Here is a 17,083-nt window from a genome sequence, read left to right as displayed (position 1 = left end):
AAAAAGATGATATACTACAGACCAACTCTAAACCTTCCCTTCGTGTGAGAGTCCAATGTAGGATGAACTGTGCAGCAATTGTGAGAAACAAATGAGCTATTATAATTCATCTATTTTAATTAAAATTTTCTTCAAAAAGTATGTAAAATTCTGCTTCTAAAATGTTTAGGATTGCTAAGAGGCAATACTGTGTTCTCTTGCTTTTTGGTGTTAAAATATGTGGGTTTTTTTTTTTTATCACTTTCTCCTACTCCATGTAAACATCCTAATTACTAGAAAAGTGAAAGTGGAAGAAGAATAGTATGGCATGCATCATGTCATCATTAGTCCATCATGAATGATGGACAGATTCTTCTGAGTTTGAAATGAACTTGATTCTGTTTCAATTATGTTATAATTAATGGGACACTAGATTTACAATCAGTAAATTCTTCGTGTCCTTGAGGTACCTTTCTCAGCTCTGTGACCTTGAGCATGACCTTTATATGTTTATGGTTCCCTGCTAAGCAGAGATAATTGGCATTACCTTAGATTGGTGAACACTAAGCAGTTCAAGGGGTATCAACTCCTCTTTTGCCTGAAGCAGTTACTACGGCATATCATTGCATAGTATTTATTTTCACTTTGAATTGAGGTTATAATCTCACATTGAAATACATATTTTTTAGTGTTCACTCAACACATTTTTAAAGGCATCAAATCTTGCTGCAAATTTTGCCAATTAAATTTAAATTGCCAGTTGAATTTCCAAACATGTTTTCTAAAGCCTTTAAATTCTTTTCAACATTTTAAAGTAGAAATTATTTTAAACATTTTACTAGGGCAATGCAAGGTGGGGAATGACCATGAATGGCAGATAAGTGCACAAAACATCCTAAAATGAGGTTGTTACAAACTCTGAGTAAATAAAGCTTTCAAGAAATTGCTAATGATTTCTTATTCTTATCAGAAAGCTATCTATAATATACACTGGAATATTTAACAGTCATGGAAGTGATACATTCATAAAGTTACATGCTCATTGAAAACATATTTACATGGAGACAATGTTATATTATGATAATTGTCAAGAAATCTCTCTGTCTCTGTCTCTGTCTCTCTGTCTCTCTCTCTCTCTCTCTCTCTCTCTCTCTCTCTCTCTCTCTCTCACACACACACACACACACACACTCCTTTAGTTCTTAGAAAACATTTGGCATAAGATTATGTACTGAAGTGTATGTTATCGATTATCAGATCACTATACTTGAGAAGTCAGAACAGCCAGTTGTGGCTCTAATTAGTTCATTCTATGGTGAGGTTGGTGACTACTCTAGAGATTACCGCCTGAGATAATTCTGTGTGCCATGAGAGATCATGGATCAAAATGCCTTTATTTTAAAATAAAGTATTATACAAGTTAACATATGATCTATTAGTATTATTTGTCAGAGTTTTCTAAAATTAAAGAAACAAACAAGGACCTTCCTGTCACAAGCCTCATAAAATATTTACGTGGAAGCCATGATCTAACTCTATCCTGGTTGTTTCTTATCTCTTCCCTGTTCCTCTCTGCATTGCTCCTCCAGTAGTATGTTCTGCACAGGCTAAGACAGAGGTTCACACTTTTTTCCTTTGCTTTTTCAAGCCAAGAAATTTGTAAAGCCACCGAAGTCTTCATGTGCCCTCTCTGTGACAAGAATTGCTCATTGCAGAGACTCAATGACAGCTGCATCTATGCCAAGGTGAGTATGGGCCTGTGCAGTTTCTGTCCTGAGCTCCAGTTTTTCTAAGAATTAGGTAGTAGAAAGTTCCCCAGTAAGTAGTTTTTCTGCAGAAATTAATTGTCTACAAGTTTATCAACAATCATCGGTGTCATTGATAACTGAAAAAAAAATCAGTCTGTTGCAATTAAAAAGAGAATATATTTTGTTTTAATATATTTTTCTTCTTGTGTTATTATAACTGATAACTGACATCTTAGGTGCAAACCTCCACTTGACATTATATCTGATTCATTTTATGAGAATCATTATTTCCATGGTGATGATTCAATTTATATCTTTCATGAATTTATTAAGTTAAAATACTTCTAGCTGCAGAGAGGAAATGAAATGTCATGTCTCAAAGTCCCATATTACTGTCTACCAAGATCACCTGAAGGACTTTTAAACTCCTGAAGAGCAAGCATCATCCCAAAGCCACTAAATGAGATTCTCTACGTTAAAATCTAGATGTCATCACATTCCAAAATTTCTAAAAGTTCCTAGGTGAAAAAAGGCTCATACAAATGTAAAAAGATACCAGTTTTCACAGTTTTTATTTTCAGAATAGTTTTATTGAAGAATAATTAATACATAGTAAACTAGACTAGACACATTTGAAAAATAAAAATCGGTACATTTTGTTAATGCATATGTAGCTGTGAAGCACATCACCACAATGAAGATAATGAACATGTCTATCACCTCCAAAAGCTTTTGTGTACCCTCTTACCCTCTCATCCTTCCCCAGCTCTCCCACACACTCTCTCTGCAAGTTCATCTGTTTAGGTAACCAATTGCAATGTGTCATTACTGATAACCATGCATGTTTCTTGACTTTCATGTATATGGTATTAAATGGTATGAATTTTTATGACTTATTTTATACACTGTAACAGTTTTGAAATTATAATGTGGCATTTATCAACAGAGCATTCTCATTATTGCTGAATACTTTTTCATTTTTTCTATATGAAAATTTGTTATTTGTTCACATATTAATGCATTTCCCATTTTAAGTACAGCTTTTAACTGACAATTGTTATTTCTCTTTGGTCAATATCTAGAAATAGAATAGTCAGGTTATATAATAGCTTTATTGTTAACTTTTGTATTAATCCAACTTATCTTATTGTGATGATTTGCCTGAGGTAAGTCACCTATCTAAGAAAAGAGGTTAATTTTAGTTCGTTATTATTGAGGTATGATATTTCAGGGTACCACCTGGTAAAGGTCTTCTTGCTGACAGACACTTAAGTTAATGCAGAGGAGAGGCACAACATAAGGCAGGTAGGGTGAGATTGTGTTTGGTCACCCTCTCATCTTCATAAGATCAAAAGTTCTATCAAAAGGACTGGGCTCCTCTGATGACTTGTATAATCCTAATTACTTCTCAAAAGCTCTAACTCTAAACATTAGAGTAGACTACATTTCCACCCTGTTACCTTAAAATTAGGGAGTCAAATTATTTATATATATAATGACCTTTGGAAAACAGCTAAGCAACCATTGTCCACTACATTATATAGCATGTCTTTTGCAGTCATGTCCTAGAGTTGTTTCTGTAGCAGGAATCTTTAAAGTTCTTATTAATAAAATCAAACCCGAGCCGAGTTATTGGGGTCCATGCTGGTAGATCAGAGAGACAGGACAAGCCACAGCTATCTCACCTCACCGGATCCTCAGCTGGTCTTGTCTCCTCAGACTGGAGGCTTCTGAATCCTCATCCCAATGGCTTTCAGCTGAATTACTGCTTAAAAGCCTGAATGCTTAACCAGCCACATGCTTAACCAGCCCCAAATGCCTCTAGTTTCTGGTCCTCATTTGCCTTATATATCTTTTTGTTTTCTACCACCACTCCCTGGGATTAAAGGCTGGCTTTCTGGGATTAAAGGCGTGAGTCACCATGCTTGGCTATTTCCAATGTGGCCTTGAACTCACAGAGATCCAGAGGGATTTCTATCTCTGGAATGCTAGGATTAAAGGTGTGAGTGCCATCATTTTCTAGCCTTTGTATCTAGTGGCTGTCTGTTCTCTGACCCCAGATAAATTTATTAGAATACACAATACCACCACATTTCCTCTCTTTTTGTCTAAAATTAAAAAAAGCTTATAACTAATACAAGAAAAACTATCTTCAATAAGTATATGCAATATACAATCAAGATTACATTAACAATTTCTAGTCCATTAACATTTGACAGATCCAGACAAAAAAACTCCATTATATATATTAACAATGTCCAGTCCAGTAACATCGGATAAACTCAGACCAAAAAATTTTCATTACTTATCTTATTTAAAACAAGTAGTTCCTTTTTAAAAGTAGATTCCATAATCTCCCTTTTTATCTTATCATATTCATATTTTCTCTTTTTTCTTTTCATAATAGATTCATTAGTCTACCTTTTGTCATTTTTATATCTTCTCCTTTTTCTTCAGTGTAGATTCAATGATCTACCTATTTATCCTATTATTTCTTTCTTTTTTTTTCTCAGAGTAGATTCAATGATCTATCTCATATCTTATTCTCTTTTTCTTTTTGCTTTCTAGGGGTGAAGATATCTTTAGGGAATCTTGAAAAGAAAATTTTTGGGTTAATTTTCAAGTCCTGTATCATTTGTCCAGTCTCTCCATAAAAGGAAAGTTCAGGGCTTTGTTTCAAGTCCTTGTTCAAGTAGTCTGTCAGGCTGGATCATCTCAGCTAGCCATCTCAAAATTGTCCTAAGCAGTTTGTAGTCCAAGCAGATCTTTCCGAGGTGTTAATCAGCTTAATGGCTTTACCATAGTCCTTTTGAGGATTTCAAAGTTGCTGTTAGGTGTGGTCATGGTTCCATGCAGATTTTTTTTTTTTTTTGCCTCCTCTGTGGTTTGGAGCAATTATAGTCTGATAAATGTCTGTCTCTCGGAACCATGAACATTCTTCCCTAGAACAGAAAATCTTCACAACAATTTCTCCCCACCATTTGTCTTGCCAAACTTTTCCAAACTGACCTTTGCCGATGCTTTCTTGTAACACGATGGTCCTGGCAATTCTCTGAACCAGCAGCAGTAAACCCTTCGTTCCAGGTAGCAGCATCACCGCAGTCACCAACATGATGAGAAGGAGCTGGCAACGTGGAGCAGTAGCCACTGCTTCCATGGTCCCACCACTGTTTGTGGCTCAGTCCAGGCCAAAGCTTCTCCCAAACCTCCTAGGCCAGCCTCAAACTCGGGATCCTCCTGCCTCTGTCTCCTTCAGCAAATCCTACCGGCGTGCGCCACCACAACCGCCTGAGTGTAGCTTGGGCCTGAGCTGGGGCTCACAAGGCCACAGGCAAACAGCTTTTTTCATGAATTCGTAACACGAACGTTGGGCGCCAGATGTACCAGGAATCTTAAAAGTTCTTATTAATAAAATCAAACCCGAGCCGAGTTATTGGGGTCCATGCTGGTAGATCAGAGAGACAGGACAAGCCACAGCTATCTCACCTCACCGGATCCTCAGCTGGTCTTGTCTCCTCAGACTGGAGGCTTCTGAATCCTCATCCCAATGGCTTTCAGCTGAATTACTGCTTAAAAGCCTGAATGCTTAACCAGCCACATGCTTAACCAGCCCCAAATGCCTCTAGTTTCTGGTCCTCATTTGCCTTATATATCTTTTTGTTTTCTACCACCACTCCCTGGGATTAAAGGCTGGCTTTCTGGGATTAAAGGCGTGAGTCACCATGCTTGGCTATTTCCAATGTGGCCTTGAACTCACAGAGATCCAGAGGGATTTCTATCTCTGGAATGCTAGGATTAAAGGTGTGAGTGCCATCATTTTCTAGCCTTTGTATCTAGTGGCTGTCTGTTCTCTGACCCCAGATAAATTTATTAGAATACACAATACCACCACATGTTTCCCACACAGGCACCAAGCCTCAGTGTGTCAATCTTTGTAATTGTAATGACTCTGGTAGATGTCTAGAGGAATCTCATTATGGTTTAGTTACTTGAAAATCATTTGATGTCTGGGAGGGATCTTTTTGCTTTCAAAATATTCAGTTTAGACTACTGCAATGCTCTGTCTAGATCTAATTGTTTCTACAACAGAACCAAGACCTTCCTGTGTAGTGTACTAAGGAACCAGGAATGATGGGGAGCTCTAGAATGGCTAATGGAAGTAGGTGCTTGGGGAACTCCGGTCCATTTTTTGTTCTATCCTTGACCTCAGGTAGTTTCCTTATATACATGCACACTTAATACACAATTAACATCAAATGACTTAATTAAAACATTTTAGTTTCCATAGTTCTTTATATGCCTGGAATTATTTTAGGAAAATAATCTCAAGTATCATCTCTCACCTCTCCTGTTGCTGTACCTACTTTGTATAATTTCGCTTGTTTCTAACATAGGAGTAAATTGATTCTTGTTGGTCTATCAGTTCACTGTAACAAATAATTTTCAGAGTTGAATGTGATATCAATAGTTAATCACTTTATCACAAACCAAAACTTAGTAAAGTTAGCTTCTCAATTTTTATCTTGAGTAATTAACATTTAAAACAGTTTGCAAAATTATTTTATTTTATTTTAATTTTATGTTCATTGGTGTTTTGCCTGCATGTATATCAATGTGATGGTGTTGGATCCCCTGGAACTGGAGTTATAGACATTTGTGAGCTGCCATGTGGGTGCTGGAATTGAACCTGGGTCCTCTGGAAGAGCAGACACTGTTCTTAACAACTGAGGCATCTCTCCAGCCCCCCACAAAATTATTTTATAAAACTGTTTACTTTTGAGTTCTCTGGGAAGGCCCAACAAAGATGATACCATCTTAGATATGAAAATCATGTTTTGCAGCTGTTTTTTCATATCATTTTTTGAATAATTCCAGTGTAGGACACATAGATGACACAGATTAGCTATAACAAAGACAAAGGTAGACAGATGTATAAGCCACTCTGTTATGAAGTTATGAACTGCCATGAAGTTCCAAAATATGATAGCCTTAGGGATATCAAAGGTCTAGATATATGTTATTTCTTTTACTTCTAAATTTTCTTTGAAAAATCAAATAATGGCAAGACATGAACACTAAAGATCTGTGTCAGAGTTAAAAAGTAGTGAATTTGTCCGAAAATGTTTAAATCTAGGGTTTTTTTTTTTTTTTTACAAATATCCAGTATAGACAGAGAAGATACACATAAAGACAGACATAGTTCTGAACTTGTTTGAAAATTTATAAAGAATGTGCAAGAGGCAACCTGCAAAGAAAACACTGCCTCCTGCAACAAGAAATAGGTCCTGTGTATATGAAGTATTTAAGGTCCTGCATTTCTCTATATAATATTAACTATTGTTACTTGTGTTATACCTATAAATATCGTGATTATTCTGTATTTGATGGAGGAAAATGAATCCTCATTTCATGTGTTAAGCAGTCTAGATTTACATCACTAGCTCCAAGAAGTTATCACTTTAGTTCCTCATGGCATCCATCAATTCCTGAGACCATGGAGAAGAAATTAAAGCCTATCATAATTTAGTTTTAAAATGCGTATGTGTTTGCATATAAAAATTGCATTTATCATATGATAAAAGTTTATACACACACACACACACACACACACACACACACACAAACAACGTTTCCTTCAGTTGACTACTTTGATTTTAACAATGAAAACTACAGGAATTAAAATATCACATGACAACTTTAGAGACAGTACCTCAGTTTCCAGCTTGTTGCTCTGCAAAATTTGGGCCTCCAACAGCAAAACCATTTTTTTCTTTTTTGCGACAAGGTCTATGTATCTTAAATTGGCCTTGAACTTTTGATGCCCCTGCCTCAGTCTAAGTATTGGAATTATTGGTACATACCATCAGATTTCAAATAAACCCATGTGCATATTAAAAATATATTTAACTAAATAATTTAGTGATATTTGTGCATCCATTTAAAAATACAACACTGCTGTGCCCAGATCATAACCCCCAGAGAGACCACCAAGAAGGAGCATACCAGAATGCAAAAGCAAGGTTTATCTGTTACAAGTCATGACAGGGAACTCAACTCAAGCCATCTCAAGTGAGGCAGAGAAGGGTTACTCTTTCTTGGGGAAGTTAGTTTTTATAGGCAAAACCCATAAAATTTCTTAGAGGGGAGGGGGTTAGTACGGGTCCATCTTTGATTGGTTCAGTTTTTCCCGGGGGCCTGGACTTTATCTTATTCTAGCTTGTCTGTTTGCCCTGTAAGGAGTTTTACAACTCCTCTCCGGGGTCTGGTCATGTTATCTCCAGAGAGGGGCATCTCGTGGTTAATTGGTTACCATCAGACATCCTGACTCTGTTCTTTTGTTCCTGGGGCTGGTGCCATCATTTCTGGGGACTTGAAACTGGCCTGGGTCTATCTATATTGAGATATCTTTGTCTAAGGCCCCCTTTTTGAGACAATAGAGTGAGGGTCTTGTGCCTAGATCACATCCCCAAAGCCACCACTGGAGACTTTAGGTACAGAATGCAAAAGTAAGGTGTTTTCTAAGTTTACAAGCCTCCAGGGAGGCTCTTCCAAATCTCTCACTCACAGCAGGGAGGTTGGAAGGAGAGCTCCCCTTTCTTTGTGAGGCTAGTTCTTAAAGGCACAGACCATATAATTTATTTTAACCTGCCTCCCTTTTTAGTCTTTTGGTCGAATATCCTGATTGTGTTTTCCAAAGTCCCTGTAGCAGATACAGCCACCAGGAGAAAAGGGGTCTAAGTTCTTATCTACACTTAGGAATCCTGGTTTAAGCTTCTCTTTGTCTGTAGGGGATAGAGTGGGGGGTTTTACTGAGGTATCACAAACACTATACTATCAATTCATGCCCTGCCAGCAGGGCTTCAACGGGTTCTGACCACCCTAAGGAGGGAAGGTAGGGACAGGCGATACAAAGGAAAAGACACCAAGTCTAGATTCTGATCAAGGTGCCACTTTATTTCCTTTCACAAGGGTTTATATAATTCCTGCAGGGTAGGGGGAGCAAGAAGCTGTCATCTGCATAAGGTGGGGCAAGCTAACAGGATGTTTGTATAGGATATTTACAGGGTGAGAGGGTCAAGGGCTCTGACTCAATGTCCTGTTGCTAGGCAACCTGACTGTAAGATGATCTAGTTCCCTGTCTTATTGGGGGTCTGTATTTTTCCACTAACTAGAGATTCTGTCCTTGTCCCTGACATCTCCCCCTTCTTAGTAATAAATCTAAGGGCCACATAAACCAAGTTTGAATGGTCTAAAAGGAGGGCTCTGAAAGAGGCTTTGCATGGAGGATTACAGAGGCCCTATCCCTCTAAAGGTTGTGGGAAAAGGCCCGAGAGGGAATGTCTCTCTAGACTCAAGCACCACAACCACTATGCAACAGGGCATATAATCCAGGCTCTCGGAATTTGGGGGTACCATGGTTCCCAGCCTGTGCAGTCCCAGCTGCACTCCAATCATGTCTTAAGTGAGCCCTTTTCCCACACACAGGTGCAGCCTCCCCCAAGTGAAGGGGTCTGTGTGGGGCATCTCTCCTCAGGGGAAATTTTAACCCTGGAGTCCTGCATATCAAAGCAGTGGTAATGAACCTGGATCTGCCTGGCCTGCAGGTCTGTTATTTGGCTTCGGATGAACTGAGTGAGCCAGGAAAGTGCCCAAAGGCAAGGACCAGGAGCAGGCCTACAAACAGGTCCTAGGAGGGAGGAAAGAAGGGTCATTAGCCAAGGGGAGTTTGAAAAACTAACTCTAGAACCACCCAAGCTCTTGTTTTCCTTTTTTTTTTTTTCTGTTTCTAGTCCTTTTCTAACCTTTACTATCTCTGACTACTCCGGTGTGGTCTGTAAAGAAGCAACATTCCTCTTTGAGCACAGTACAAAGGCCACCCTGTTGTAAAAAGAAGAGATCCAGGCCTCTCCTGTTCTGTAAAACTATCTCAGCTAGGGAGGAAAGGGATGACTTGAGGGGAGAAATTCCCTGTTCAAATTGGGCAATGTCCTCATCTATGGACAGGTGAAGCTCAGAGTAATGTTGGTTGAACAGGACCAGAGAGGCAATTTCTGTGCCTGTTTCTGCTGCTCCAACCCCCAGAAGGACTGCTAAGGTGATGGCAGTAACAGGCTCCCGTCAAGGCAGTCATCTCAGCACAGCTTTTGGCTTCTCTTCCTAAAGATCTAGGAATTGATCTGAGGAATAATAGGTTAGACCTAAGTGCCCTGAGTGGCATCTCTGGTGATACCCTGTTTGCTGTGCTACCTGCCAGCCACAGGCTGTGTCAAGCTGGCCCAACATGGCTATGACCACCTGTGACACCAAGGCCAGCAAGTCCAACAAGCCTTTCTGACACTTTGGATGAAAACTTCAGCACTGCCCTTGGAAACATGACCCCTGCTGTCAGACTGGATTTGTGACAAGCAGTGTCCCTGCTCAGCCCAGAAAGTGATTGACTATGGGACTTGTATACTGTGTGAAAGGTCTCAAACACATTTTGCTGTAAAGTTCCCGCTGTCCCCCCACAGGAACCCTGAGCAGAGTGATAACAGAGCTAAAGGGCTGGTGGGGGTTGCTGAGAATGAGGACAATAGCCTGGGTTGCTTGCTGGAGGGAAAGCATTTGAAACAGAAGAAGTTTCCTCAGGAGAGGGGCTACCTCACCTGGGCAGATCAGATATATTTACAGCTCTAACCAGGCCTTCCGGCAACCATCTAGGAGCAGAGTGTATCTCTTTTATGGCACCATTAACAGGATTTAGTCTTTTTGTGATGATCAGCAATAATGTTAATGCTGAATGTTTTCCTACCTCACATCATGAGAATCAGAAGGCTGCTGCCCCCCCCCCAACTTCCCCTCCCACTGCGGGCCCCTGTGACTGTCTCCCCATGAATGAAGGAGCCGGCAGGCGCCAAGGTGGAAAGGCTCTCCCCTCCCACTCAGTGCCACTAAGACCTGACCCTCCACAACAGCAAGCATCAGCCCCACCAGGACCCTAGTCCCGGGAACCACCTCCAAGGGCAGCTTCACCCCCCATAAAGACAAAACATCACCAACTCCTACAATTTGAGATCCTCCACCACTACCCCCTCCAGACCAGCCTTACTCTGTTAGAGCAGAAACATGATCTCAGAAGATGGCCCCATCCTGCACACTAGGTGACTGTCTATCCAGAGACAAAATGTCCCCAGTCCCCTCTAGCCACCCAGGGGACTCATGGTTGCCTTTGCAAATCCCGAAAGCATCAGTAGCTACCCCAAGCCCTAGTTCCTGGCAGGCAGGGTTTGCATTTTCAAAGGCCAAGTGTTTAATGAAGGTACTTTGGTTTTTGTCCAGCCCAAACAGTCTCTCGGCCTGGAGGGAATCCTGCCTGTGCTGCATTTGTATCATAGGGGGAGTTGCCGAGAAGTTTCTTTAGCGTCCAAGTTTTTGAGGACAGCTGTTCAAGTGAAGTAGTGGGAGTGGAGAAGGAACAAAGAAATCTGCAACTGGTTGTGATCAATCAATTGAGATAACTCACTACCTTTGGACAAGCCCTCTAGGAAAACCTCCTCGGCAGGATCTAGAGGGAAGCTAGAGCCAAAATTGTTAAGAGAGGGATAAAGATGGGCAGGGGCGGACTCCTGAGGATTCCTAGGTTTAAAAGTCATGAGCATCCCCTCTTCCATAGAGCGCAGTTCGTGATCCTAGGGACAGACCGAAGGCACTTGAGAAAGTGCTCAGGGGATCTTAGGGCAGGTATGAAGGGTTCACAACACGCCCCCACAGTCGCATATACCAGGCAGACACTTCCGCCTAGCCAATTCCAGGTCAGGATAGGCATTTCCGGGTCAGGGCGTGTCTCATAACCAGGATACCCGGCGGACCTGGACACCTCCGCCTAGCCAGTTCCAGGTCAAGATAGCCATTTCCGGGTCAAGGCGTCTCTCGTAACCAGGATCCATGACGTTACATGGCCACCACATAAGCGCGCAACGTGACCATGTGATCTACGCACACGCGTGGAGTAGTGACGTGACCTGACCACGCCCCCAGCCGGTTTTAAAGTGGAGCGCCATGTTCCCGGTTCTCTCTCCTCTTCCTCTTCTCCACGCACGTGTCTCTCCCACAGGCCTGCACACTCTCTATCCCTTTATCTCTAATAAACTCATAAGCGGATTCTGTCATGTTTCGTGACGCTTCCTTGCAGGGTAAAAACACAAGGCAGCTAAATAACTAACAAGGTAGAGGGGGAGTAAAAGTCTTCTTTGAAGATTTTTTTTATATTAATAAGCTCTTGTATGTTAGGGGAATATTTATAGACCCTAAGAATGTCATTAATAATCAAAAAAGGCTTTAAGGTCTTTTTTATTTACCCTAGTTCCTTGTACCTTAAGGGGCTCATTTAGGCCAGAAATGAATAAATCTCGTGACGAAGTTGCCTGTCCCATGGCTCGTCACTTTCTTACCTGCGTCGTCTCTGCTCTCCTCCGGGATTGCGTCCTGAACCAGGACATTTCAAGGGGATCCAACAACTTCACCAAGGCCTTGGTCTTCCTCCGGGAGATGATGTTCCAAACCTTAAGAGGTGGTTTCATCCACGTAGGGTGCCAGTCGCTCCGGGCAGCAGGGCTTCAACGGGTTCTCGACCACCCTAAGGAGGGAATGTAGGGACAGGAGATACAAAGGAAAAGACACCAAGTCTAGATTCTCATCAAGGTGCCACTTTATTTTCTTTCACAAGGGTTTATATAGTTCCACAGGGTGGGGGGAGCAAGAAGCTGTCATCTGTATAAGGTGGGGCAAGCTAACAGGATGTTTGTATAGGATGTTTACAGGGTGAGAGGGTCAAGGGCTCTGATTGAATGTCCTGTTGCTAGGCAACCTGACTGTAAGATGATCTAGTTCCCTGCCTTATTGGGGGTCTGTATTTTTCCACTAACTAGAGATTCTGTCCTTGTCTCTGACAAATTCATGCAATGCCATGATTGTTCCTGAGGGTAAAATAATTAGTCACTCAATGTTTCATGTAGTTGTAAAAACAACTCTGTGTAGATGTAACCAACCGTCTTATAAATAAGAAACACAGAACCAATGTAAAAGAGAAAGCCGAGAGGTCAGAGCTCAGAGCAAAATCTCACCCTTCCTCCTGCAGTGGTCCTAGCTCTCCGAAAAAGAGCTATTTCCTGTGTGCATGTCTTTTCATAGTCTTTTGTTCTGCCTTCTCATTGATTGTAAACCCAAACACGTGACTGCCTCGTCACAGTCTGTATGTACAGTTCCCCAGGTCTTAAAGGCATATGTCTCCAATGCTGGCTGTATCCCTGAACACACAGAGATCTACCTAGCTCTTCTACCAAGTGCTGGGATTAAAGGAGTGTGCCACCACCGCCATACTCTTGCTATGGCTCTAATAGCTCTTACCCCCGGGCAACTTTATTTATTAACATACAATCAAAATCACACTTCAGTACAATTAGAATACCACCACAACTCTGTCCTTTAAATTACCCTCATTCATAATTTTCCCTTAAAGTACTAAACTTTTATTTTTTTAGAAAATACTTATTCAATACTTATATATGAATCAAGCTATATATTGATTATAAAACTACAACAGAAATAGAAGAGACAGTAGACATTTCCTTTAAGAAATTTCAAGAGTCTAGGAGACCACCTATCAAAATTACAGAGGACATTTATTTAAATAGAAGACTCCAGTATTTGAAAGCTTAAAATCAGTTAATCAAGAATAACATGTAGAAATCTACCTGTTGAGCAGATCCATGTTGATCTGATTATGATTCTGAGGAACACATTTTAAGACTATTGTGTAAAGGTGAGCACTAAACCAAGTTTCCGTATTTTGTGTACTTTGCATCTGGGTATATTGAATATAGACCACTATGCATTCTCTCTGCTACCCAAGAGTTAAAGATTAAGAAGTGAGAAAGAATTGCATCCCAGACTAAAGTCCAATCCCCTCAGGAGCATGCTATCAGTGATAGCCTGGCCTACAGGATTGAATGAGCTGAGGAGATCCCTGCTCATTTGCTGTAGATGAGATTTTATGAGTGTGTCACTATCTGGGCATCATGCTGTCCCAAACCTTTTAAGGTATGTTAGAGGAGATCCAATAGTCATAGCAGAGGAGACACAGACTCAAGTTTCCATAGGAAGGGCGTGTCCCTAAACAATACTAACATTCATCAATGACTAACCCTGCTCAGCTTTCAAAGCTAAATTAGACATCAATCACCATGGAGAATTTATACTGTAGGTTCAGTATAGCCTCCCTTCTTACAATACCCTCTGCACACCAACAACGTAAAATTAAATGGTTGTTCATACATACATCTCTTTAGTCATAAAGGCAAGCTATTTTCAAGTAAAACAAGTCATCGCAAATGTATATTTTTAGGAATAACAAGCTTCTGTTGTTTTTAGAAAAGTCTATTATGCTCCTTGAAGTATTTTTGCAAGTTTCATTTGATGTTTTCTTTGAAGTAGCAATTTTTTTTTTCCTGTTAGACAGGTCAAAGCTCATAGTTCTCCTTCCAATTACCTCAGATGTAATCTTGAACCCTCTCTCAGTATTCCCCATTTTAATTCAGCAGCTTTTTTTTTGTCAGTAACATAAAGTAATTAGTAACTGGATTATAGGCAAAGGCTAATTGCTTATCACTTTGATCTCCAATATCATGATACCTTTCTTATGTAAACAAGTTTGTGAAGCTCACAAAATTATTTTAACATTGTTACACTCCTGTAAATTTTGAAATATTCCCTGGTTCTTATTTTAGTTCTATCTCTGTCATATATATATAATCCACAAATAAAATATCCATGATTAATATTACATATATCCACTTTAATTGAATAATACATTTCTAAACCATTAATGCACACGTTTGAGCTCAAACATACCTAAAAGGCCTATTGGTGAACTTTTGAAAAGATAATGGAAATCACTTTAAAAATGAATGCCACATAATCTATGAGCAATCATATCCAAGAAGCATTTTTTTTCTTTTTGTTAACTATGGCCTTTTAGTTAGAGGTTTCCATAAGCATGGCTGTTTCTGAAGCAGGGGAAACCCTTATTTCTTTGTGACCTTTAAATCCTCACATGTAAAGTCTCTGGAGCACTCTGAGAGGCTGTTCCTGTCTGTTTAAAAGGAGAAACTGACAGCTGTTCAACTACTAAGACAGCTCAGGTCTCTCTGCTGGGTGTCCCTGAAAACAAAGAGACTGGATTCCCCTGCTGGGTCTAATTTTATGAGCTCTGTGGGGAAATTTTTCTATGATCCTTGTCCCTGCTGTCCGTAATGACTATATAGAAAAAAGCAACACATAATATTTTTAGAAATCTCCAGCCTTAACTAAAATAAAATTTTAGAACCACAAAGAATATTTTGTACCTTACACAAACCCTTAAGCTTACTTCATGGTTTCTTTTCTGTGCTATGCTGCGTGGATCAGACCCAGGGCTTTCCTGTGCATTCTAGACAAGCTCTCTTTCACTGAGCTAAGCATCATTCTTAACGTTTTCAAAAGGCTACAATTGAAATATACATTAGCATTATTGTAATGCCCTCTTTAGGAACCCTCTTGACTATATAGACTAAACAAGGGGGATGCCATTCTACCCTAACTTCCATTATAAAAGTGTCATTTGAGCTGAGGGTGGGGGATGGTGGTGGTGTATGCCTTTAATCCCAGCACTTGGGAGGCAGAGCCAGGCAGATCTCTGGGAGTTCAAAGTCAGCCTGGTCTACAGAGCAAGATTCAGGACAGGCACCAAAACTACACAGAGAAACCCCCGTCTCAAAAAAAAAACCAAAGTGTCATTTAACCCATGATTTGCCTTATTGTCTTTGGGGATAATACTGTCATTTTCCTCTATACAATAGCCTTCCTTATTGGCAGCTTCATTTTCTGTGATTTTATTTTACTCTAATAAACTGAACTTTCATAATATTAAATGAAAAATCCAGTATTAAATTATCCATACGTTTTAGATTCCATTCCATTAGAGTTTTCCTGCTTTGCCCACAGTCAGGACAAATCTCTCTCACCCGCCAGTCCCATAGCCGCTCAGACCCAATCAAGTAAACACAGAGACTTATATTGCTTACAAACTGTATGGCCATGGCAGGCTTCTTGCTAACTGTTCTTGTAGCTTAAATTAATCCATTTCCATAAATCTATACCTTGCCACATGGCTTGTGGCTTACCGGTGTCTTCACATGCTGCTTGTCACGGCGGTGGCTGGCAGTGTCTCCTCCCACCTTCCTGTTCTCTCAATTCTCCTGTTAGTCCCACCTATACTTCCTGCCTGGTCACTGGCCAATCAGTGTTTTATTTATTGACCAATCAGAGCATTTGACATACAGACCATCCCACAGCACTTCCATTCTATCCTACCTGGCACAGGAATCATCTCTTTGCATATCCATGTAGTATATGCTACCCATCTGCTAGCTATACAGAAGCCCTTGGGTAACAGATCTATATTCCCAGTATCACAAGTGACCCTTGCATGGTAGCCTCATGCAGCCTCACAATGGCTCCCTCACTTACTTCACTTAATCTCCATCATTTCCACAAGAATGGTGAGTATAATGTTATTAAGATTTTTGTGCATGTGAGGAAGTCCACAGTCACATGTGATTTACTGTATGTTGTTATATTTGCTCCATCCTATCTTTGGCTACTATTGTTAATCTCTTATTGTGACAGATTTATTTATTAAATTTTAGCAAACAGGGCTTAGCACAGTCTGAAGTCCTGAAGTCTTTGCAATATATTCCCCATGGATATTTAGAAGACTGCTGTTATTTGTGTGGTATTTATTTACATGCCAAGTGTTTACTTTCACTAATTTCTGGGCAAAGTGTTGTGCAAATTAAAGGAAGCAACAGTAAATCAGATTTTATTAAATCTGAATTTTATTAAAATCAATCAATCCTTGAATACTGAAAATTATATTCTATAACATTGAATAACTTTACATCCTTTATCAAGCTTTATATCAGATAACAGCTGATTTAAAAAGTGCTTGATGATTTATGCAAAAAACTTCTTAAAACTTAAGATGAAATAAATCACTATTGGACCCATGGCACATTTTGGAAGACATGAAAGATCAGAAATAGTACCATGACGGAATTCAGTTGAAGAAGCTTGATCACTACCAGATTTCTGTGTTTTATAACTTCCCCATTCTGGAAACTTGGTAACAGAAAACAAAACCTGTAATGCTTTAACTTACATTTCCCAATGTAATGTGTTTGACTATGGTATAAAATGGCTTCTTTGGGAATCTAGAAACACTTAAAGTTCAAAATGAAGGTGGGGAACAGAGAAATCAGAGAGAAGAGAGAAGGGAAATC

At 40.0% G+C, this 17,083-nt stretch overlaps 1 protein-coding gene across 2 annotated transcripts in view; it reads left to right on the top strand.

The window, feature by feature from the left end:
* Ano3 (anoctamin 3) overlaps positions 1-17,083 on the top strand; it is a 255,321-nt gene that overhangs the window by 165,233 nt on the left and 73,005 nt on the right. For both annotated transcript variants that reach the window (XM_028882377.2, XM_028882378.2), the window contains one exon: positions 1,628-1,724. In XM_028882377.2, coding sequence (XP_028738210.1) covers positions 1,628-1,724 — 97 coding nt within the window. The remainder of the gene's footprint in view (positions 1-1,627; positions 1,725-17,083) is intronic.

This window comes from Peromyscus leucopus, chromosome 4 (genome assembly GCF_004664715.2).
Source record: "Peromyscus leucopus breed LL Stock chromosome 4, UCI_PerLeu_2.1, whole genome shotgun sequence".
Classification (NCBI taxonomy): domain Eukaryota; kingdom Metazoa; phylum Chordata; class Mammalia; order Rodentia; family Cricetidae; genus Peromyscus; species Peromyscus leucopus.
This window is presented reverse-complemented; position numbering and strand designations above follow the sequence as displayed.